This window comes from Oncorhynchus keta, chromosome 15, assembly GCF_023373465.1.
Source record: "Oncorhynchus keta strain PuntledgeMale-10-30-2019 chromosome 15, Oket_V2, whole genome shotgun sequence".
NCBI classification, from domain to species: Eukaryota; Metazoa; Chordata; class Actinopteri; order Salmoniformes; family Salmonidae; genus Oncorhynchus; species Oncorhynchus keta.
This window is the reverse complement of record NC_068435.1, coordinates 2,738,130-2,762,226: the sequence shown is the minus strand read 5'-3', so window position 1 is coordinate 2,762,226 and position 24,097 is coordinate 2,738,130. Positions and strand designations below refer to the sequence as shown.

Here is a 24,097-nt window from a genome sequence, read left to right as displayed (position 1 = left end):
GTTTCTAAAGGTTGCATTTTCTCCCCGGTCTCTAAAGGTTGCATTTTCTCCCCGGTCTCTAAAGGTTGCATTTTCTCCCCGGTCTCTAAAGGTTGCATTTTCTCCCCGGTCTCTAAAGGTTGCATTTTCTCCCCGGTCTCTAAAGGTTGCATTTTCTCCCCGGTCTCTAAAGGTTGCATTTTCTCCCCGGTCTCTAAAGGTTGCATTTTCTCCCCGGTCCCTAAAGGTTGCATTTTCTCCCCGGTCTCTAAAGGTTGCATTTTCTCCCCGGTCCCTAAAGGTCTTCTCGCCATGAAAGAAGCAGAGAAGCGTTCATCCTATCGATGTACAACATTATTCTGGTTGATTTAGTTTCTACGGCAACATGTAATGACAGACGAGAAGCTACATGTATCTAACTATAGACAAGTTGACTAACAAAATTCAAAGCAGAAACACATCGAGATCAGGCTAAAACAATACTGTGCCTCTTGTCAAAAACATCCACAGTCCCTGACTGTAGCCTACTATACATTTTCTATGTTAGGGGTTAGGGGTCAGGGGTTAGGGGTCAGGGGTTAGAGGTCAGGGGTTAGGGGTTAGGGGTCAGGGGTTAGGGTTGGGTGCGGCCTCACATTTTCACTTTATCACATCTAGTCTGGCGGTTGCTGCCCCGTGTACCACTAGTGGTCGGTAACCCTTACGGCCATCCAGCTCAAACTAGTTGTGGTTAGTAGCCTATGGAGCAGCCAGCTGTATTTGGTCCTTCCAGTCGTCCATGACAGCCTAGAGGAGGACAGTCGATCCTCAGTGAAGGACGTTTTGCAGTCATTATTCTACAGTTGTCCATGACGGATAGCTAGAGGAGGACGGTCGATCCTCAGTGAAGGACCATGTGCAGTCAGTATCCTACTGTATGAACCATTCAGTTGTGGTCAGAAGACTTTGGACCGTCCCATGTGGTCACCATCTCCAGCTCAGTCCTCAGTCCCATTTGAGTTACAGCTTTTCCACAGATGCCCAGCTTTCACTGTCACCATCCAACTTCCATTTCTGGTCGCCAGTCACGTATGCTGACCGAGACCGTCTCCCCCTGCGTGCGGTTAGCGGGGGCTAGCGGCGTGCGGTTAGCGGGGGCCAGCGGCGGGGGCTCCCAGTCAGGCTGGTAGAAGTGGATGTTGAAGGTCCGAGCCCAGCTGGCGAAGACCCTCTTCTCCGTGATAAAGCGGTGATGGCTGCCCCTGCGGCCTCGCTCGTGGCTGATGTACATGGCACACTCCTCTGGACCGAGGGGCTCGTAGTAGTGGTAGGGGACAGATGGGGGCTGGGGCTCTCTGAGAGGGGGACAGGATAACAGAAGAGATTATTTGACAAAGATATCAGAGAGACGGAGACTGGGAGACGGAGAAAGGGAGAGATTGAGAGAGAATGAGTTAGATCAGGGTAGAGAGAGAGAGAGAGAGAGAGATCAGTTCTCACCTGCAGTGGTCTGGAGCCACCATGCCATAGACATTGATCCGGTCACACAGCTCCAGAGCTATGGTCATAGTGAACCAACCAGTACTCAACCACGAGTTGGAGATACGCCTGGGGGAGGGAGGGAGAGATAGGGGGAGGGAGATAAGGGAGAGAGTGGGAGGGAGAGAGATGGGGGGAGAGATAGGAAGGGAGGGGGAGATATAGGGAGGGAGGGAGAGAGAGGAGGGGAGAAGGAGGGGAGAGGGAGGGAAGCGGGGGGGAGAAAGGAGAGTAGGAGGGAGAGAGATGGGGGGGAGATAGGAAGGGAGGGGGAGATATAGGGAGGGAGGGGAGAAGGAGGGGAGAGGGAGGGAAGCGGGGGGAGAAAGGAGGGAGGGAGAGAGGGGAGAGAGAAGGGAGGGGAGAGAGAAGAGGGAGAGAGATGGTTAGGGAGAGAGATGGGGAGGGAGAGAGAGGGGAGGGAGGGGGTAGAGAGAGAGGAGGGGGAGGGGAGGGAGAGATAGGGAGGGGGGAGAGAGAGGAGGAAGGGAGGGGGGAGAGAGAGAGGAGGGAGGGAGAGGGGAGAGAGAGAGGGTAGGGGGAGAGAGGGGGGAGCAAAAAGAGGGAGGGGAGAGGTGGAAATAGGTGAGATAAGATATCTGATCAACTGTTTTAAAAGTGATCAGTAACTACCATGTCCATCAGTATATATATATCAGTATATATATATATCAGTCTATATATCAGTATATATATATATCAGTCTATATATCAGTATATATATATCAGTCTATATGGGTACAATAAAGATGTATTAAAATGGGCAGATAAATAATAATGATTTCGCAGCTTCATGTCAATAGGAATCTATTCCGCATGTCAATAGGAGTCTATTCCACATGTCAATAGGAGTCTATTCCACATGTCAATAGGAGTCTATTCCACATGTCAATAGGAGTCTATTCCACATGTCAATAGGAGTCTATTCCACACGTCAATAGGAATCTATTCCACATGTCAATAGGAATCCATTCCACACGTCAATAGGAATCTATTCCACACGTCAATAGGAATCTATTCCACACGTCAATAGGAATCTATTCCACATGTCAATAGGAATCTATTCCACATGTCAATAGGAATCCATTCCACATGTCAATAGGAATCTATTCCACACGTCAATAGGAATCTATTCCACATGTCAATAGGAATCTATTCCACATGTCAATAGGAATCTATTCCACATGTCAATAGGAATCTATTCCACATGTCAATAGGAATCCATTCCACATGTCAATAGGAATCTATTCCACATGTCAATAGGAATCTATTCCACACGTCAATAGGAATCTATTCCACACGTCAATAGGAATCTATTCCACACGTCAATAGGAATCTATTCCACACGTCAATAGGAATCTATTCCATAATAGGAATCTATTCCACATGTCAATAGGAATCTATTCCACATGTCAATAGGAATCTATTCCACATGTCAATAGGAATCTATTCCACATGTCAATAGGAATCCATTCCATGTCAATAGGAATCCATTCCACATGTCAATAGGAATCCATTCCACATGTCAATAGGAATCTATTCCACATGTCAATAGGAATCCATTCCACATGTCAATAGGAATCTATTCCACACGTCAATAGGAATCTATTCCACATGTCAATAGGAATCTATTCCACACGTCAATAGGAATCTATTCCACACGTAATAGGAATCTATTCCACATGTCAATAGTAATCTATTCCACATGTCAATAGAAATCCATTCCACATGTCAATAGGAATCTATTCCACATGTCAATAGGAATCCATTCCACATGTCAATAGGAATCTATTCCACATGTCAATAGGAATCTATTCCACATGTCAATAGGAATCTATTCCACATGTCAATAGGAATCCATTCCACATGTCAATAGGAATCTATTCCACATGTCAATAGGAATCTATTCCACATGTCAATAGGAATCTATTCCACATGTCAATAGGAATCTATTCCACATGTCAATAGGAATCTATTCCACATGTCAATAGGAATCTATTCCACATGTCAATAGGAATCTATTCCACATGTCAATAGGAATCTATTCCACATGTCAATAGGAATCTATTCCACATGTCAATAGGAATCTATTCCACATGTCAATAGGAATCTATTCCACATGTCAATAGGAATCTATTCCACATGTCAATAGGAATCTATTCCACACGTCAATAGGAATCTATTCCACATGTCAATAGGAATCTATTCCACATGTCAATAGGAATCTATTCCACACGTCAATAGGAATCTATTCCACATGTCAATAGGAATCTATTCCACATGTCAATAGGAATCTATTCCACATGTCAATAGGAATCTATTCCACATGTCAATAGGAATCTATTCCACATGTCAATAGGAATCTATTCCACATGTCAATAGGAATCTATTCCACACGTCAATAGGAATCTATTCCACATGTCAATAGGAATCTATTCCACACGTCAATAGGAATCTATTCCACACGTCAATAGGAATCTATTCCACATGTCAATAGGAATCTATTCCACATGTCAATAGGAATCTATTCCACATGTCAATAGGAATCTATTCCACATGTCAATAGGACAGTCTAATAATCCAGTTGCTGAACAGAAGGTAGCCGGGTTACACAGAGTTGCTTTAATTGGATTATATGTAAACACCTTATAGCACATACCAACACCATGCTTGAAGTACTACCTTTCAAACAACTCCACCCTCGGCTGAATAACTATCTACTAGTTTCTGTCTTGCAACCTAATGACCATGAGCTTTATGACAGTCTAGTTTAACGTGTGGTGGGGTATTGGGGTATTTCAGGAATAACTGTGCACCATGGCGATGTTTTAGAGTTTTCACGCCGGGAGAGTTCAACCAATGACGTCATTGGTTGATTGAATGTTTTGTATCAATTATTATGGTCTCCATCATTCTTAAATGAAAGAAGTTTGGAACCACCAAGGCTCTCACTAGAGCTGGCCGCCCGGTCAAACTGAGCAATCGAGGGAGAAGGGCCGTGGTCAGGGAGGTGACCAAAAAACCCATGATCCCTCTGACGGAGCTAAAGAGTTCCTCTGTGGAGATGGGAGAAACTTCCAGAAGGACAACGACCCTAAGCACACAGCCAAGACAACGCAGGAGTGGCTTCTCTCTCCCTCAAAGTACAGAGAGATCATTGATGAAAACCTGCTCCAGAGCCTCGGGACCTCAGACTGGGGCAAAGGTTCACCTTCTAACAGGACAACGACCCTAAGCACACAGCCAAGACAACGCAGGAGTGGCTTCGGGACAAGTCTTTGAATGTCATTGAGTGGCCCAGCCAGAGCCCGGACATGAACCCAATCGAACATCTCTGGAGAGACCTGAAAATAACTGTGCAGCAACACTCTTTAATCCAGCATGACAGAGCTTGAGAGGATCTGCAGAGAAGAATAGGAGAAACTCCCCAAATACAGGTGTGCCAAGTTTGTAGCCTCATACCCAAGAAGACTGTAATCATTGCCAAAGGTGCTTCAACAAAGTACTCAGTAAAGGGTCTGAATGCTTTCCAGGTGAATCCAGGTGAAAGCTTTGATCCCTTATTGATGTCACTTGTTAAATCCACTTCAATCAGTGTAGATGAAGGAGAGGAGACCAGTTAAAGAAGGGTTTCTAAGCCTTGAGACAATTGAGACATGGATTGTGTAAGACTAAAGGTTTAACTGCCTTTGAACGGAGTATGGTAGTAGGTGCCAGGCTCACCAGGTTGAGTGTGTCAAGAACTGCAACGCTGCTGGGTTTTTCACGCTCAAACAGTTTGCCTTGTGTATCAAGGATAGTCCAGCACCCAAAGGACATCCAACCAACTTGATATGACTTTGGGAAGCATTGGAGTCAAGATGGGCCAGCATCCCTGTGGAATGCATTCGACACCTTGTAGAGTCTGTGCCCTGTGACGAATTGAGGCTGTTCTGAGGGTGAACAGGGGGTGCAACTCATTATTAGAAATATATTTATTTCCCCTCGTGTAATATAATATTTGAAACGTTGTTATTCTCTTGAAGCGTTTTACTTTTAATGTCAGATGTTTTCACTTGTTTTGGCACTTGTAAACACATTTCCCATGTCAATAAAATCCCTTTGAATATATTTGAATTGAGAGAGTCAGAGAGAGGCACAGAGAAAGGAGAAAGAGACGGAGAGAGAGAGGCACAGAGAGAGGAGAAAGAGACAGAGAGAGAGGCACAGAGAGAGGAGAAAGAGACAGAGAGAGAGAGGCACAGAGAGAGGAGAAAGAGACAGAGAGAGAGAGAGGCACAGAGAAAGAGACAGAGAGAGCACAGAGAAAGGAGAAAGAGACAGAGAGAGAGAGCACAGAGAGAGGAGAAAGAGACAGAGAGAGAGGCACAGAGAGAGGAGAAAGAGACAGAGAGAGAGACAGAGAAAAGAGACAGAGAGAGAGAGGCACAGAGAGAGGAGAAAGAGACAGAGAGAGAGAGAGGCACAGAGAGAGGAGAAAGAGACAGAGAGAGAGAGAGGCACAGAGAGAGGAGAAAGAGACAGAGAGAGAGGCACAGAGACACAGAGAGAGAAAGAGGAGACACAGAGAGAGGCACAGAGAGAGGCACAGAGAGAGAGAAAGAGACAGAGTCACAGAGAGAGGAGACAGAGACAGAGAGAGGAGAAAGAGACAGAGAGAGAGAGGCACAGAGAGAGGAGAAAGAGACAGAGTCAGAGAGAGGCACAGAGAGAGGAGAAAGAGACAGAGAGAGAGAGAGGCACAGAGAGAGGAGAAAGAGACAGAGAGAGAGAGAGGAACAGAGAGAGGAGAAAGAGACAGAGAGGCACAGAGAGAGGAGAAAGAGACAGAGAGTGAGACAGCCTGGTTTCATTTTGTATCAATGGGAAGGGATTCACGGAGTAAGTGGTAGATTGAGACTAAGAGCAATGATTGTAGACATACTGTCTGAGGCAGAGGAAGTGCTCTACTAAATCCGTCAACAAGGCCATTTGAATTGGCCTGTGAAACAAAAATATGCCAAAATATTGCAGACATCGATCACTATATTTGATGGTATTTAACTTCTGTAAAGATCGAATTAGAGCTGGGCGAAAGATGTTAACTTGCTGTGGACCACTAGGACTGGCCCGTCCCTGTTGTCCAATATAGTAGCTACATATATATATATATATATATATATACATATACTAGCTAGTCTACACATGTCTTTCTATATGTTTAACTAGGCTAAGTTAAGAACCAATCCTTATCTACAATGACGGCCCACTGGGGAACAACTGGGTTAACTGACTTTTTCAGGGGAAGAATGACATATTTTTACCTTGTCAGCTCAAGGATTCGATCATAGCAACCTTTCGGTTACTGGACCAATGCTCTAACCACTAGGCTACCTGCCGCTCCATCTTTGATCAATAATATAGTAGTCTAGTTTGTGTCATGACTGTCCTGTGAGGATCAGATCAGACTGGTGGGGTGGTGACAGTAACCAGGCCTCTCTCTCCCACAGAGGGGGAGCTGCTGGATGGTCGTCTGTTCACTGTCGTCAATTACAAGAGAGGGAGATTTTTTTCTCTTCACCCTCCAGTATTGGCTAAAATAATGTCCCTTTGTCTCCAGAGAGTTTTGCCCAAAAAGTTGATAATTGAACAATACTTCTAACATATAGAATGGGGGGGAATGGTCAGTGGGAAACAAATGTCATATTGTTTTTCATTTTGTGATGTCATTAAAAGCTGTATGGATGAAATATTGCAACTTGGAAAGGATACCTACCCCCTTTTATCTATCAAGTTTCCATCCAATACATTGTGCATACAATATGAGAAATGATGACATTATTTTTGTTAAGATGGGACTATGATTTTAGGAGTCGTAAGATATAACTTCTAATGTCCTTTGCACATTAAGTAGCCACGCCCCGAGTGAGGTCAGAGAGCATGTCGGTCTGATGGAACCGTCCTTTTCGACCAGAATGCTTAAAAAAGGACTGGCTAAGAATGAACAAACTAGACCAGAACATTGCCAAGTTGCTGCTGTGCGTGTAATGTGATCTGAATCCTGAACAATCAACACGAGGTGCAGGCGAGAAGCTCACTTCCCAGACAATCACTGGTTGATTAGCTGCCCTAAGTCAGATATTGAGAAAAGCACGATCGAAGTGGGACCATCATACTACACTGCAAACCATCCCATCCTACTATGAGTCTCAAATATAATAATAAATAATAATAATATATGCCATTTAGCAGACGCTTTTATCCAAAGCGACTTACAGTCATGTGTGCATACATTCTACGTATGGGTGGTCCCGGGGATCGAACCCACTACCCTGGCGTTACAAGCGCCATGCTCTACCAACTGAGCTACAGAAGGACCACCACCATCAAATCACAGTATGCTTCTAATCTCATCACCGAGGGGAACCGTCGACAGAGTGAAAAGACGGAAAAGTGGGTCCCCCCCTTTTGGACACCAGAGCCGTACAAGCGTGCCGCCGAAAGGCCAAACCAACATTCTTCCGAAGGAGGGCTAGTTTCGACAGAGAAACGGCGAACGGCATTCAGACATAAATACATTCATGATTTCTTATTCCAAACGGGCGGCGGTTCGTGTGCAAAGTATATGATTAATGTGAGGACAGTCCTAGAATGTATAAACGATAAGTATCCTTTCTTATCTCTCCTCCCCAACCCTCTTCATTTGTTGTGTTTAAGCCGCCATATTTTGTCAGTCCACTAGGGACATTTCTTCTCGTGTATTAAGTGTGTATGTTATCCTGTTTTCTCATTTTAGTTAGCTAGTAAATAAATAATTAAACCAATCGGTGCAGTAATCATGAGTAAGGCTGGGGTTTTTGCAGATGCATGAGGTTACGACTGTTCGGAAGGATGATGTGATAAGAGGCAATGATTAATAAGACTGTTTATAATAGATACTTTATAGAGTAATTCAGTAGATGTAATAGGTACCTTATAGAGTGTAATTCAGGAGATGTAATAGATACCTTATAGAGTTTAATTCAGGAGATGTAATAGATACCTAATAGATACCTTATAGAGTAATTCAGGAGATGTAATAGATACCTTATAGAGTGTAATTCAGGAGATGTAATAGATACCTTATAGAGTTTAAAACTTCTTCGGGATAGGGGGCAGTATTTGGATGACTGACGTGCCCAAAGTAAACTGCCTGTTACTCAGGCCCAGAAGCTAGGATATGCATATAATTGGTAGATTTAGATCATTTTAGAAACTTTAGAGTGTTTTCTATGTCTGTGAGTATAACAGAACTGATATGTCAGGCGAAACCCTGAGGACAAACTATCCCAAAAATGTTTGTTTTCAACTTACCGCTATTTTCAATGTGTTGCACCTGCCAGGTTGAAATGTGTTTGTCATGCCTTTATATATGCGGGGTGCTGTCCTCAGATAATCGCATGGTTTTCTTTCACCGTAAAGCCTTTTTGAAATCTGACACGGCAGCTGGATGTAACACTTGTATGTTTTATGAATTCTTATTATGAGTAGTTCTGTTTTTGGATTTGGCGCACTGCAATTTCACTGGATGTTGTCAAATATATCCCGTTAACGAGATTGGAGCAGGAAGGGGTCTCAAGGAAGTGAATTCGGGAGATGGTAACTCTTTAATCAAACTCTTCTGTGGTGGCCCAAATTCCTAATGAGTTAATTGTTACATCATAGTTAATGGATTAAATAAATAACAGTCACCAGATTAATGAAAGTAAAGTCACAACACCAGCCTGCTCACATGTCTTTGATCTACAATAAAGTAGTCTAGCTAGCCTGCTCACATGTCTTTGATCTACAATAAAGTATTCTAGCGAGCCTGCTCACATGTCTTTGATCTACAATAAAGTAGTCTAGCGAGCCTGCTCACATGTTTTTGAGCTATAAATATATTAGTCTTGAATTGGTAGGATCAGGAGTGTAAGCGAATACCCCCCTGTATTGGACAAAAATGAATGGCATGTCATTGGCATCGGACAAACCAGTGTTAGTGCCCGTCTACAGTAAAGTAGTGTAGATTAATTTAGCTCAACTCACTTTTCCAACTACAGTACTCTAGCATGTAGGTTTAACTGACCTGTCCTTGCCCGTCTCCCTCTTGAAGAGTTCGTCAGACTGCAACATCTTCTGCCAGGAGATCATGTAGACCTTTAGTTTGGGCAGCACCTGGTTCATCAACCTCAGGTTGTTGTAGACCAGACCCTTCCCATCTCGCCTCATGTAATTACTGGGCCCCCAGAAGATAAACACTGTGTCCTGGAGGGAGGAGAATGTAATGTAATGTTACTACTGATAAACACTGTGTCCTGGAGGGAGGAGAATGTAATGTTACTACTGACTACCTGATAAACACTGTAAACACTGTGTCCTGGAGGAGGAGAATGTAATGTAATGTTACTACTGATAAACACTGTGTCCTGGAAGGGAGGAGAATGTAATTTTACAACTGATAAACACTGTGTCCTGGAGGGAGGAGAATGTAATGTTACTACTGATAAACACTGTGTCCTGGAGGGAGGAGAATGTAATGTAATGTTACTACTGATAAACACTGTGTCCTGGAGGGAGGAGAATGTAATGTTACTACTGATAAACACTGTGTCCTGGAGGGAGGAGAATGTAATGTTACTACTGATAAACACTGTGTCCTGGAGGGAGGAGAATGTAATGTTACTACTGATAAACACTGTGTCCTGGAGGGAGGAGAATGTAATGTAATGTTACTACTGATAAACACTGTGTCCTGGAGGGAGGAGAATGTAATGTAATGTTACTACTGATAAACACTGTGTCCTGGAGGGAGGAGAATGTAATGTTACTACTGATAAACACTGTGTCCTGGAGGGAGGAGAATGTAATGTAATGTTACTACTGATAAACACTGTGTCCTGGAGGGAGGAGATGTTACTATGTAATGTAATGGAGGAGTTACTACTGATAAACACTGTGTCCTGGAGGGAGGAGAATGTAATGTAATGTTACTACTGATAAACACTGTGTCCTGGAGGGAGGAGAATGTAATGTTACTACTGATAAACACTGTGTCCTGGAGGGAGAATGAGAATGTAATGTAATGTTACTACTGATAAACACTGTGTCCTGGAGGGAGGAGAATGTAATGTTACTACTGATAAACACTGTGTCCTGGAGGGAGGAGAATGTAATGTTACTACTGATAAACACTGTGTCCTGGATGGAGGAGAATGTAATGTTACTACTGATAAACACTGTGTCCTGGAGGGAGTAATGTTACTACTGATAAACACTGTGTCCTGGAGGGATGTTGTTACTACTGATAAACACTGTGTCCTGGAGGGAGGAGAATGTAATGTTACTACTGATAAACACTGTGTCCTGGAGGGAGGAGAATGTAATGTTACTACTGATAAACACTGTGTCCTGGAGGGAGGAGAATGTAATGTTACTACTGATAAACACTGTGTCCTGGAGGGAGGAGAATGTAATGTTACTACTGATAAACACTGTGTCCTGGAGGGAGGAGAATGTAATGTTACTACTGATAAACACTGTGTCCTGGAGGGAGGAGAATGTAATGTAATACTACTGATAAACACTGTGTCCTGGAGGGAGGAGAATGTAATGTTACTACTGATAAACACTGTGTCCTGGAGGGAGGAGAATGTAATGTTACTACTGATAAACACTGTGTCCTGGAGGGAGGAGAATGTAATGTTACTACTGATAAACACTGTGTCCTGGAGGGAGGAGAATGTAATGTTACTACTGATAAACACTGTGTCCTGGAGGGAGGAGAATGTAATGTTACTACTGATAAACACTGTGTCCTGGAGGGAGGAGAATGTAATGTTACTACTGATAAACACTGTGTCCTGGAGGGAGGAGAATGTAATGTAAACACTGTTCCTGGAGGGACTACTGATAAACACTGTGTCCTGGAGGGAAGAGAATGTAATGTAATGTTACTACTGATAAACACTGTGTCCTGGAGGGAAGAGAATGTAATGTAATGTTACTACTGATAAACACTGTGTCCTGGAGGGAAGAGAATGTAATGTTACTACTGATAAACACTGTGTCCTGGAGGGAGGTAATGTTACTACTGATAAACACTGTAATGTTACTACTGATAAACACTGTGTCCTGGAGGGAGGAGAATGTAATGTAATGTTACTACTGATAAACACTGTGTCCTGGAGGGAGGAGAATGTAATGTAATGTTACTACTGATAAACACTGTGTCCTGGAGGGAAGAGAATGTAATGTTACTACTGATAAACACTGTGTCCTGGAGGGAGGAGAATGTAATGTAATGTTACTACTGATAAACACTGTGTCCTGGAGGGAGGAGAATGTAATGTAATGTTACTACTGATAAACACTGTGTCCTGGAGGGAGGAGAATGTAATGTAATGTTACTACTGATAAACACTGTGTCCTGGAGGGAGGAGAATGTAATGTTACTACTGATAAACACTGTGTCCTGGAGGGAGGAGAATGTAATGTAATGTTACTACTGATAAACACTGTGTCCTGGAGGGAGGAGAATGTAATGTTACTACTGATAAACACTGTGTCCTGGAGGGAGGAGAATGTAATGTTAGAATGTAATGTAATGTTACTACTGATAAACACTGTGTCCTGGAGGGAGGAGAATGTAATGTAATGTTACTACTGATAAACACTGTGTCCTGGAGGGAGGAGAATGTAATGTAATGTTACTACTGATAAACACTGTGTCCTGGAGGGAGGAGAATGTAATGTAATGTTACTACTGATAAACACTGTGTCCTGGAGGGAGGAGAATGTAATGTTACTACTGATAAACACTGTGTCCTGGAGGGAGGAGAATGTAATGTTACTACTGATAAACACTGTGTCCTGGAGGGAGGAGAATGTAATGTTACTACTGATAAACACTGTGTCCTGGAGGGAGGAGAATGTAATGTAATGTTACTACTGATAAACACTGTGTCCTGGAGGGAGAGAAGAATGTAATGTAATGTTACTACTGATAAACACTGTGTCCTGGAGGGAGGAGAATGTAATGTAATGTTACTACTGATAAACACTGTGTCCTGGAGGGAGGAGAATGTAATGTAATGTTCCTACTGATAAACACTGTGTCCTGGAGGGAGGAGAATGTAATGTAATGTTACTACTGATAAACACTGTGTCCTGGAGGGAGAGAATGTAATGTTACTACTGATAAACACTGTGTCCTGGAGGGAGAGAATGTAATGTTATGTTACTACTGATAAACACTGTAAACACTCCTGGAGGGAGGAGAATGTAATGTTACTACTGATAAACACTGTGTCCTGGAGGGAAGAGAATGTAATGTAATGTTACTACTGATAAACACTGTGTCCTGGAGGGAAGAGAATGTAATGTTACTACTGATAAACACTGTGTCCTGGAGGGAGGAGTAATGTTAATGTAAACACTGTGTCCTACTACTGATAAACACTGTGTCCTGGAGGGAGGAGAATGTAATGTAATGTTACTACTGATAAACACTGTGTCCTGGAGGGAGGAGAATGTAATGTTACTACTGATAAACACTGTGTCCTGGAGGGAGAATGTAATGAACTGATAATGTAATGTTACTACTGATAAACACTGTGTCCTGGAGGGAGGAGAATGTAATGTTACTACTGATAAACACTGTGTCCTGGAGGGAGAATGTAATGTAATGTTACTACTGATAAACACTGTGTCCTGGAGGGAGGAGAATGTAATGTAATGTTACTACTGATAAACACTGTGTCCTGGAGGGAAGAGAATGTAATGTTACTACTGATAAACACTGTGTCCTGGAGGGAGGAGAATGTAATGTAATGTTACTACTGATAAACACTGTGTCCTGGAGGGAGGAGAATGTAATGTTACTACTGATAAACACTGTGTCCTGGAGGGAGGAGAATGTAATGTTACTACTGATAAACACTGTGTCCTGGAGGGAGGAGAATGTAATGTTACTACTGATAAACACTGTGTCCTGGAGGGAGGAGAATGTAATGTTACTACTGATAAACACTGTGTCCTGGAGGGAAGAGAATGTAATGTTACTACTGATAAACACTGTGTCCTGGAGGGAGGAGAATGTAATGTAATGTTACTACTGATAAACACTGTGTCCTGGAGGGAAGAGAATGTAATGTTACTACTGATAAACACTGTGTCCTGGAGGGAGGAGAATGTAATGTAATGTTACTACTGATAAACACTGTGTCCTGGAGGGAGGAATGAATGTTAATGATAAACACTGTTCCTGGAGGGAGGAGAATGTAATGTAATGTTACTGATAAACACTGTGTCCTGGAGGGAGGAGAATGTAATGTTACTACTGATAAACACTGTGTCCTGGAGGGAGAATGAATGTTAACTGATAAACACTGTTCCTGGAGGAGAATGTAATGTAATGTTACTACTGATAAACACTGTGTCCTGGAGGGAGGAGAATGTAATGTAATGTTATTACTGATAAACACTGTGTCCTGGAGGGAGGAATGTAATGTTACTAATAAACACTGTGTCCTGGAGGGAGGAGAATGTTACTACTGATAAACACTGTGTCCTGGAGGGAGGAGAATGTAATGTAATGTTACTACTGATAAACACTGTGTCCTGGAGGGAAGAGAATGTAATGTTACTACTGATAAACACTGTGTCCTGGAGGGAGGAGAATGTAATGTTACTACTGATAAACACTGTGTCCTGGAGGGAGGAGAATGTAATGTAATGTTACTACTGATAAACACTGTGTCCTGGAGGGAGGAGAATGTAATGTAATGTTACTACTGATAAACACTGTGTCCTGGAGGGAAGAGAATGTAATGTTACTACTGATAAACACTGTGTCCTGGAGGGAGGAGAATGTAATGTTACTACTGATAAACACTGTGTCCTGGAGGGAGGAGAATGTAATGTTACTACTGATAAACACTGTGTCCTGGAGGGAGGAGAATGTAATGTTACTACTGATAAACACTGTGTCCTGGAGGGAGGAGAATGTAATGTTACTACTGATAAACACTGTGTCCTGGAGGGAGGAGAATGTAATGCTACTACTGATAAACACTGTGTCCTGGAGGGAGGAGAATGTAATGTTACTACTGATAAACACTGTGTCCTGGAGGGAGGAGAATGTAATGTTACTACTGATAAACACTGTGTCCTGGAGGGAGGAGAATGTAATGTAATGTTACTACTGATAAACACTGTGTCCTGGAGGGAGGAGAATGTAATGTTACTACTGATAAACACTGTGTCCTGGAGGGAGGAGAATGTAATGTAATGTTACTACTGATAAACACTGTGTCCTGGAGGGAAGAGAATGTAATGTAATGTTACTACTGATAAACACTGTGTCCTGGAGGGAGGAGAATGTAATGTTACTACTGATAAACACTGTGTCCTGGAGGGAGGAGAATGTAATGTAATGTTACTACTGATAAACACTGTGTCCTGGAGGGAAGAGAATGTAATGTTACTACTGATAAACACTGTGTCCTGGAGGGAGGAGAATGTAATGTAATGTTACTACTGATAAACACTGTGTCCTGGAGGGAAGAGAATGTAATGTTACTACTGATAAACACTGTGTCCTGGAGGGAGGAGAATGTAATGTAATGTTACTACTGATAAACACTGTGTCCTGGAGGGAGGAGAATGTAATGTAATGTTATTACTGATAAACACTGTGTCCTGGAGGGAGGAGAATGTAATGTTACTACTGATAAACACTGTGTCCTGGAGGGAGGAGAATGTAATGTTAATGTAATGTAGGGATGTTACTACTGATAAACACTGTGTCCTGGAGGGAGGAGAATGTAATGTAATGTTACTACTGATAAACACTGTGTCCTGGAGGGAAGAGAATGTAATGTAATGTTACTACTGATAAACACTGTGTCCTGGAGGGAAGAGAATGTAATGTAATGTTACTACTGATAAACACTGTGTCCTGGAGGGAAGAGAATGTAATGTTACTACTGATAAACACTGTGTCCTGGAGGGAGGAGAATGTAATGTTACTACTGATAAACACTGTGTCCTGGAGGGAGGAGAATGTAATGTAATGTTACTACTGATAAACACTGTGTCCTGGAGGGAAGAGAATGTAATGTAATGTTACTACTGATAAACACTGTGTCCTGGAGGGAAGAGAATGTAATGTTACTACTGATAAACACTGTGTCCTGGAGGGAGGAGAATGTAATGTTACTACTGATAAACACTGTGTCCTGGAGGGAGGAGAATGTAATGCTACTACTGATAAACACTGTGTCCTGGAGGGAGGAGAATGTAATGTTACTACTGATAAACACTGTGTCCTGGAGGGAGGAGAATGTAATGTTACTACTGATAAACACTGTGTCCTGGAGGGAGGAGAATGTAATGCTACTACTGATAAACACTGTGTCCTGGAGGGAGGAGAATGTAATGTTACTACTGATAAACACTGTGTCCTGGAGGGAGGAGAATGTAATGTTACTACTGATAAACACTGTGTCCTGGAGGGAGGAGAATGTAATGTAATGTTACTACTGATAAACACTGTGTCCTGGAGGGAGGAGAATGTAATGTTACTACTGATAAACACTGTGTCCTGGAGGGAGGAGAATGTAATGTAATGTTACTACTGATAAACACTGTGTCCTGGAGGGAAGAGAATGTAATGTAATGTTACTACTGATAAACACTGTGTCCTGGAGGGAGGAGAATGTAATGTTACTACTGATAAACACTGTGTCCTGGAGGGAAGAGAATGTAATGTAATGTTACTACTGATAAACACTGTGTCCTGGAGGGAGGAGAATGTAATGTAATGTTACTACTGATAAACACTGTGTCCTGGAGGGAGGAGAATGTAATGTTACTACTGATAAACACTGTGTCCTGGAGGGAGGAGAATGTAATGTTACTACTGATAAACACTGTGTCCTAAGGGAGGAGAATGTAATGTTACTACTGATAAACACTGTGTCCTGGAGGGAGGAGAATGTAATGTTACTACTGATAAACACTGTGTCCTGGAGGGAGGAGAATGTAATGTTACTACTGATAAACACTGTGTCCTGGAGGGAGGAGAATGTAATGTTACTACTGATAAACACTGTGTCCTGGAGGGAGGAGAATGTAATGCTACTACTGATTGGGTTAAACCTTGATACATTGATAAGATTGAAACACTTCAAAAGCGCAGAAGGGATAACACATGAAAACACATCATATTAAATATATTATAGCATCTACTAACTATGTAGCCCTGTGTGGCTCAGTTGCATGGCACTTGCAATGGATTGTGGTTTCGATTCCCTCTGGGGTCACCTATACTAAAATGCATGCACTCATTACTGTAAGTTTAAAAAAAAAAGCATATGCAGTATATTTATATCTTATAGCATGTAGCATCTAACCTGGGATGTATTTATCTCTTATAGCATGTAGCATCTAACCTGGGATGTATTTATCTCTTATAGCATGTAGCATCTAACCTGGGATGTATTTATCTCTTATAGCATGTAGCATCTAACCTGGGATGTATTTATCTCTTGTAGCATCTAACCTGGGATGTATTTATCTCTTATAGCATGTAGCATCTAACCTGGGATGTATTTATCTCTTATAGCATGTAGCATCTAACCTGGGATGTATTTATCTCTTATAGCATGTAGCATCTAACCTGGGATGTATTTATCTCTTATAGCATGTAGCATCTAACCTGGGATGTATTTATCTCTTATAGCATGTAGCATCTAACCTGGGATGTATTTATCTCTTATAGCATGTAGCATCTAACCTGGGATGTATTTATCTCTTATAGCATGTAGCATCTAACCTGGGATGTATTTATCTCTTATAGCATGTAGCATCTAACCTGGGATGTATTTATCTCTTATAGTATGTAGCATCTAACCTGGGATGTATTTATCTCTTATAGCATGTAGCATCTAACCTGGGATGTATTGATCTCTTATAGCATGTAGCATCTAACCTGGGATGTATTTATCTCTTATAGCATGTAGCATCTAACCTGGGATGTATTTATCTCTTGTAGCATCTAACCTGGGATGTATTTATCTCTTATAGCATGTAGCATCTAACCTGGGATGTATTTATCTCTTGTAGCATGCAGCATCTAACCTGGGATGTATTTATCTCTTATAGCATGTAGCATCTAACCTGGGATGTATTTATCTCTTATAGCATGTAGCATCTAACCTGGGATGTATTTATCTCTTATAGCATGTAGCATCTAACCTGGGATGTATTTATCTCTTATAGCATGTAGCATCTAACCTGGGATGTATTTATCTCTTATAGCATGTAGCATCTCACCTGGGATGTATTTATCTCTTATAGCACGTAGCATCTAACCTGGGATGTATTTATCTCTTATAGCATCTAACCTGGGATGTATTTATCTCTTGTAGCATCTAACCTGGGATGTATTTATCTCTTATAGCATGTAGCATCTAACCTGGGATGTATTTATCTCTTATAGCATCTAACCTGGGATGTATTTATCTCTTGTAGCATCTAACCTGGGATGTATTTATCTCTTATAGCATGTAGCATCTAACCTGGGATGTATTTATCTCTTATAGCATGTAGCATCTAACCTGGGATGTATTTATCTCTTATAGCATGTAGCATCTAACCTGGGATGTATTTATCTCTTATAGCATGTAGCATCTAACCTGGGATGTATTTATCTCTTATAGCATGTAGCATCTAACCTGGGATGTATTTATCTCTTATAGCATGTAGCATCTAACCTGGGATGTATTTATCTCTTGTAGCATGCAGCATCTAACCTGGGATGTATTTATCTCTTATAGCATGTAGCATCTAACCTGGGATGTATTTATCTCTTATAGCATGTAGCATCTAACCTGGGATGTATTTATCTCTTATAGCATGTAGCATCTAACCTGGGATGTATTTATCTCTTATAGCATGCAGCATCTAACCTGGGATGTATTTATCTCTTATAGCATGTATCATCTAACCTGGGATGTATTTATCTCTTATAGCATGTAGCATCTAACCTGGGATGTATTTATCTCTTATAGCATGTAGCATCTAACCTGGGATGTATTTATCTCTTATAGCATGTAGCATCTAACCTGGGATGTATTTATCTCTTATAGCATGTAGCATCTAACCTGGGATGTATTTATCTCTTATAGCATGTAGCATCTAACCTGGGATGTATTTATCTCTTATAGCATGTAGCATCTAACCTGGGATGTATTTATCTCTTATAGCATGTAGCATCTAACCTGGGATGTATTTATCTCTTATAGCATCTAACCTGGGATGTATTTATCTCTTATAGCATGTAGCATCTAACCTGGGATGTATTTATCTCTTATAGCATGTAGCATCTAACCTGGGATGTATTTATCTCTTATAGCATGTAGCATCTAACCTGGGATGTATTTATCTCTTGTAGCATGCAGCATCTAACCTGGGATGTATTTATCTCTTATAGCATGTAGCATCTAACCTGGGATGTATTTATCTCTTATAGCATGTAGCATCTAACCTGGGATGTATTTATCTCTTATAGCATGTAGCATCTAACCTGGGATGTATTTATCTCTTATAGCATGTAGCATCTAACCTGGGATGTCTTTATCTCTTATAGCATGTAGCATCTAACCTGGGATGTATTTATCTCTTATAGCATCTAACCTGGGATGTATTTATCTCTTATAGCATGTAGCATCTAACCTGGGATGTATTTATCTCTTATAGCATGTAGCATCTAACCTGGGATGTATTTATCTCTTATAGCATGTAGCATCTAACCTGGGATGCGTTGAGCAGTTCGTGACGGCTCCGTAGGACCCTCTGCATGCTGGAGTGAGCGATGACACGTAGCGAGGTGCGGCGCCCAACGTCTCCACCATAGCCCCGCGCCGTGGGGGCGTCGTTCATACGGATCACACACTCCGCCCGGTCGATCTCCTCGCCGCGACCACCACCTATCAGGTGACCGGAGCTGGTCACCAACGCACAGCTATGGCAGTGCATTTTCAGAGGCTAGAGGAGGAGAGAGGAGGAGCATTTTCAGAGGCAGGAGAAGGAGATTGTGTTATTTCAGTAGACAGGGGTAGGAAGGGGGAGAGGAGTGAGGCTATGGCAGTGCATCTTAATATAATAATGATAATATGAATAATTAAAATAAATGTACATGACCATCTGATCATTTATCACTCCAGTGTTAATCTGCAAAATTGTATTATTCGCCTACCTCCTCATGCCTTTTGCACACATTGTATATAGACTGCCCATTTTTTCTACTGTGTTATTGACTTGCTAATTGTTTACTCCATGTGTAACTCTGTGTTGTCTGTTCACACTGCTATGCTTTATCTTGGCCAGGTCGTGTTCTCAGTTGCAAATGAGAACTTGTTCTCAACTAGCCTACCTGGTTAAATAAAAAATAAAAAAATAATGGTGAAATAAAAAAAAATAAAATAAAAAATAATAATAATCAGATGAATAATGATACTAATAAATGATGATAATAATAATGATATGAATGATAATAATGATAATAATAATAATAATAATAATGATAATAATAATAGATACTAATAATAATAATCCAGTGAGCGGTGTAGTCGGAGCTGGTGTAGTACGATTCGATCTTTGTCCTGTATTGATGCTTTGCCTGTTTGATGGTTCGTCGGGGGGCAGAGCTGGATTTCTTGTTAGAGTCCCGCTCCTTGAAAGAGGCAGCTCTAGCCTTTAGCTCAGTGCGAATGTTGCCTGTAATCCATTGCTTCTGGTTGGGTTATGTACGTAATCACTTTGGGGACGACCTGCTCGATGCATTTATTGATAAAGCCATTGACTGTTGTGGTGTACTCCTCAATGTGTTGGTACCATTCTTTATTCATGGCTGTGAGTGAGTGAGCCCACTCCCTTGGCTGAGAAGCAACCCCACACATGAATGGTCTCAGGATGCTTTACTGTTGGCATGACACAGTACAGATGGTAGCGCTCACCTTGTCTTCTCCGGACAAGCTTTTTTCCGGATGCCCCAAACAATCAGAAAGGGGATTCATCAGATAAAATGACTTTACCCCAGTCCTCAGCAGTCCAATCCCTGTACCCTTTGCAGAATATCCTGGAGAGAAGTGACTTCTTTCCTGCCCTTCTTGACACCAAGCCATCCTCCAAAAGTCTTCGCCTCACGGTGCGTGCAGATGCACTCACACCTGCCTGCTGCCATTCCTGAGCAAGCTCTGTACTGGTGGTGCCCCGATCCCGCAGCTGAATCAACTTTAGGAGACTCCAGTCTTTGAATGATGATGTGTCTGCATGTATGTATTACAATTATAGACTTCAACAGTGTTTACCACTCCTGCTCCTGGGACATCAATGATTACACATTGTAACTATGTAATAGACTAGAAACATGATTTGAGTAAAGACTGATTTGTAATTGTTATATACAGAAAAAAAACTTATGCATATCGAACTCCCTTCATCAGCATTAATCTGAGGACACAGGTGTCACGCCTTGACCTTAGAGAGCCTTTTTATGTCTCTATTTGGTGTGGTCAGGGTGGCATTCTATGTTTTGTTATCTATGATTTTGTATTTCTATGTTTTGGCCTGGTATGGTTCTCAATCAGGGACAGCTGTCTATCGTTGTCTCTGATTGAGAACCATACTTAGGTAGCCCTTTCCCTCCTGTCTTTGTGGGAGGTTGACTTTGTTTATGGCACATAGCCTTTAGCTTCACGGTTTGTTTTTGTCGTGTTTATTGTTTTGTTCGGTGTCACTTTTCTTTATAAAAGAGAAAATGTACGCTCACCACGCTGCACCTTGGTCCTCTCCTTTCAACAGCCGTGACGACAAGATAGTATTTTCAATGAGATACTTAATTTCACCCCGTGGAGAATGTGAAATGCTTTATTGAAAGAAGTTCATTATCCAGGTGTTATAAATACATAATAAATGCATTATAATTATGATAATTCTAATATTATATTATAAATACAAGTTTAATCTGTACTTCAATGCACATATGTGTGCGTTATAAAACGAGGAAGAAAGAGGTGGGGAGAGAGGTGTAGAAGACAGAAAGACGAGGTGGGGAGAGAGGTGTAGAAGACAGAAAGACGAGTGGGGGATAGAGGTGTAGAAGACAGAAAGACGAGGTGGGGAGAGAGGTGTAGAAGACAGGAAGACGAGTGGGGGATAGAGGTGTAGAAGACAGAAAGACGAGGTGGGGAGAGAGGTGTAGAAGACAGAAAGACGAGGTGGGGAGAGAGGTGTAGAAGACAGGAAGACGAGGTGGGGAGAGAGGTGTAGAAGACAGGAAGACGAGTGGGGGATAGAGGTGTAGAAGACAGAAAGACGAGGTGGGGAGAGAGGTGTAGAAGACAGAAAGACGAGGTGGGGAGAGAGGTGTAGAAGACAGAAAGACGAGGTGGGGAGAGAGGTGTAGAAGACAGAAAGACGAGGTGGGGAGAGAGGTGTAGAAGACAGAAAGACGAGGTGGGGAGAGAGGTGTAGAAGACAGAAAGACGAGGTGGGGAGAGAGGTGTAGAAGACAGGAAGACGAGTGGGGGATAGAGGTGTAGAAGACAGAAAGACGAGGTGGGGAGAGAGGTGTAGAAGACAGAAAGACGAGGTGGGGAGAGAGGTGTAGAAGACAGAAAGACGAGGTGGGGAGAGAGGTGTAGAAGACAGAAAGATGAGGTGGGGAGAGAGGTGTAGAAGACAGGAAGACGAGTGGGGGATAGAGGTGTAGAAGACAGAAAGACGAGGTGGGGAGAGAGGTGTAGAAGACAGGAAGACGAGTGGGGGATAGAGGTGTAGAAGACAGAAAGACGAGGTGGGGAGAGAGGTGTAGAAGACAGAAAGACGAGGTGGGGAGAGAGGTGTAGAAGACAGAAAGACGAGGTGGGGAGAGAGGTGTAGAAGACAGAAAGACGAGGTGGGGAGAGAGGTGTAGAAGACAGAAAGACGAGGTGGGGAGAGAGGTGTAGAAGACAGGAAGACGAGGTGGGGAGAGAGGTGTAGAAGACAGGAAGACGAGTGGGGGATAGAGGTGTAGAAGACAGAAAGACGAGGTGGGGAGAGAGGTGTAGAAGACAGAAAGATGAGGTGGGGAGAGAGGTGTAGAAGACAGAAAGATGAGGTGGGGAGAGAGGTGTAGAAGACAGAAAGATGAGGTGGGGAGAGAGGTGTAGAAGACAGAAAGACGAGGTGGGGAGAGAGGTGTAGAAGACAGAAAGACGAGGTGGGGAGAGAGGTGTAGAAGACAGGAAGACGAGGTGGGGAGAGAGGTGTAGAAGACAGAAAGACGAGGTGGGGAGAGAGGTGTAGAAGACAGAAAGACGAGGTGGGGAGAGAGGTGTAGAAGACAGAAAGGCAAAGAGGAACAGTGGCAGACAGTATTTGATTACCGGTACGTAATTAATTTGCTTAAACAGACTATTCAACCTTTACTAAAGAATAGTCTACTAGTTGAAGGTGTGGAAAAAAAACTCCGACCAACTTTGCTTTAAAGACCAAGGGGGAGTTAGAGCACTGATTATGCTTTTGGGTCCAAATGCATCTCTGTCTCTAACTGACGATGAATGGGTAATATAAACCAAATAATAAACACGACTTCAAATGAAACAAGCAGGGAGCAGGTTTCAAACCCTCAATCTTCTTACCCGAAGTCCAGCGCGCTATCGACTGTGCACCAAAAGCAATCCGCAGTCGATAGAGTGTGTCCTCACGGTAGTTTGCTACTCAATGTAATAAAGACTTTTCAAATAAGTTACGTTACAATTTGTGAGCTACGCCTTCCTTACGAACCACATATCATATCATTACAGCAGTATGTACCGGTATGTTAGCTATCTACCTAACGTTGGTAGTTATACATCAAACTTGCCAGTATTTTAACTATAGGCTATCTAACTACCCAATGCTTATTTACTTGATTATTCCGATCATTCTTACCTAAGTGGTATTGTCGTTGTGCGTTCTCAATGGACATTTGAGTGCTTTCGTAAATTCGCTCTAGATCGATTTCAGAGCACTTACATCTGAGTACCAGAGTGCAGAATAATGAATTTACGCTCAACACCCGTTGAATATGGCCGGTGTCAGTAAACGTTGGCAAAATTGTTTCCAGCACCACAGTTACAGTCACCAATGCTCTGGTTAACACGAAAACTGCCTAACCAGCTCTGCTAGGGGGAGTAAAATGGTCAGAGTGGTCTCATTTGTGTCTGGAAGTAGCTAGCAAGCTAGCCAACGTTAGCTTGGGTGCTTGACTGCTGTTGTAAGACCAGGACGCTCAAATCAACCCTACAACGTGAGAGCGAAACGGTCTGAATTTACAAACTGACTGTCACGTTCTGACCTTTATTTCCTTTGTTTTGTCATTATTTAGTATGGTCAGGGCGTGAGTTGGGTGGGCAGTCTATGTTTGTTTTTCTAGGTTTTGGGTATTTCTATGTTTTGGCCTAGTATGGTTCTCAATCAGAGGCAGGTGTCATTAGTTGTCTCTGATTGAGAATCATACTTAGGTAGCCTGGGTTTCACTGTGTGTTTGTGGGTGATTGTTCCTGTCTCT

The 24,097-nt window shown here is 42.3% G+C and overlaps 1 protein-coding gene across 1 annotated transcript in view; it reads right to left on the bottom strand.

Moving 5' to 3' along the window:
• Window positions 1-233: 233 nt before the first annotated feature.
• st6galnac5a (ST6 (alpha-N-acetyl-neuraminyl-2,3-beta-galactosyl-1,3)-N-acetylgalactosaminide alpha-2,6-sialyltransferase 5a) overlaps window positions 234-24,097 on the bottom strand; it is a 122,734-nt gene continuing 98,870 nt past the window's right edge. The window contains exons 3-6 of the mRNA XM_052462800.1: window positions 19,312-19,545; window positions 9,584-9,762; window positions 1,459-1,566; window positions 234-1,313 (exon numbers count right to left, since the gene is read on the bottom strand). Coding sequence (XP_052318760.1) covers window positions 1,013-1,313; window positions 1,459-1,566; window positions 9,584-9,762; window positions 19,312-19,545 — 822 coding nt within the window. The 3' untranslated portion in view covers window positions 234-1,012. The remainder of the gene's footprint in view (window positions 1,314-1,458; window positions 1,567-9,583; window positions 9,763-19,311; window positions 19,546-24,097) is intronic.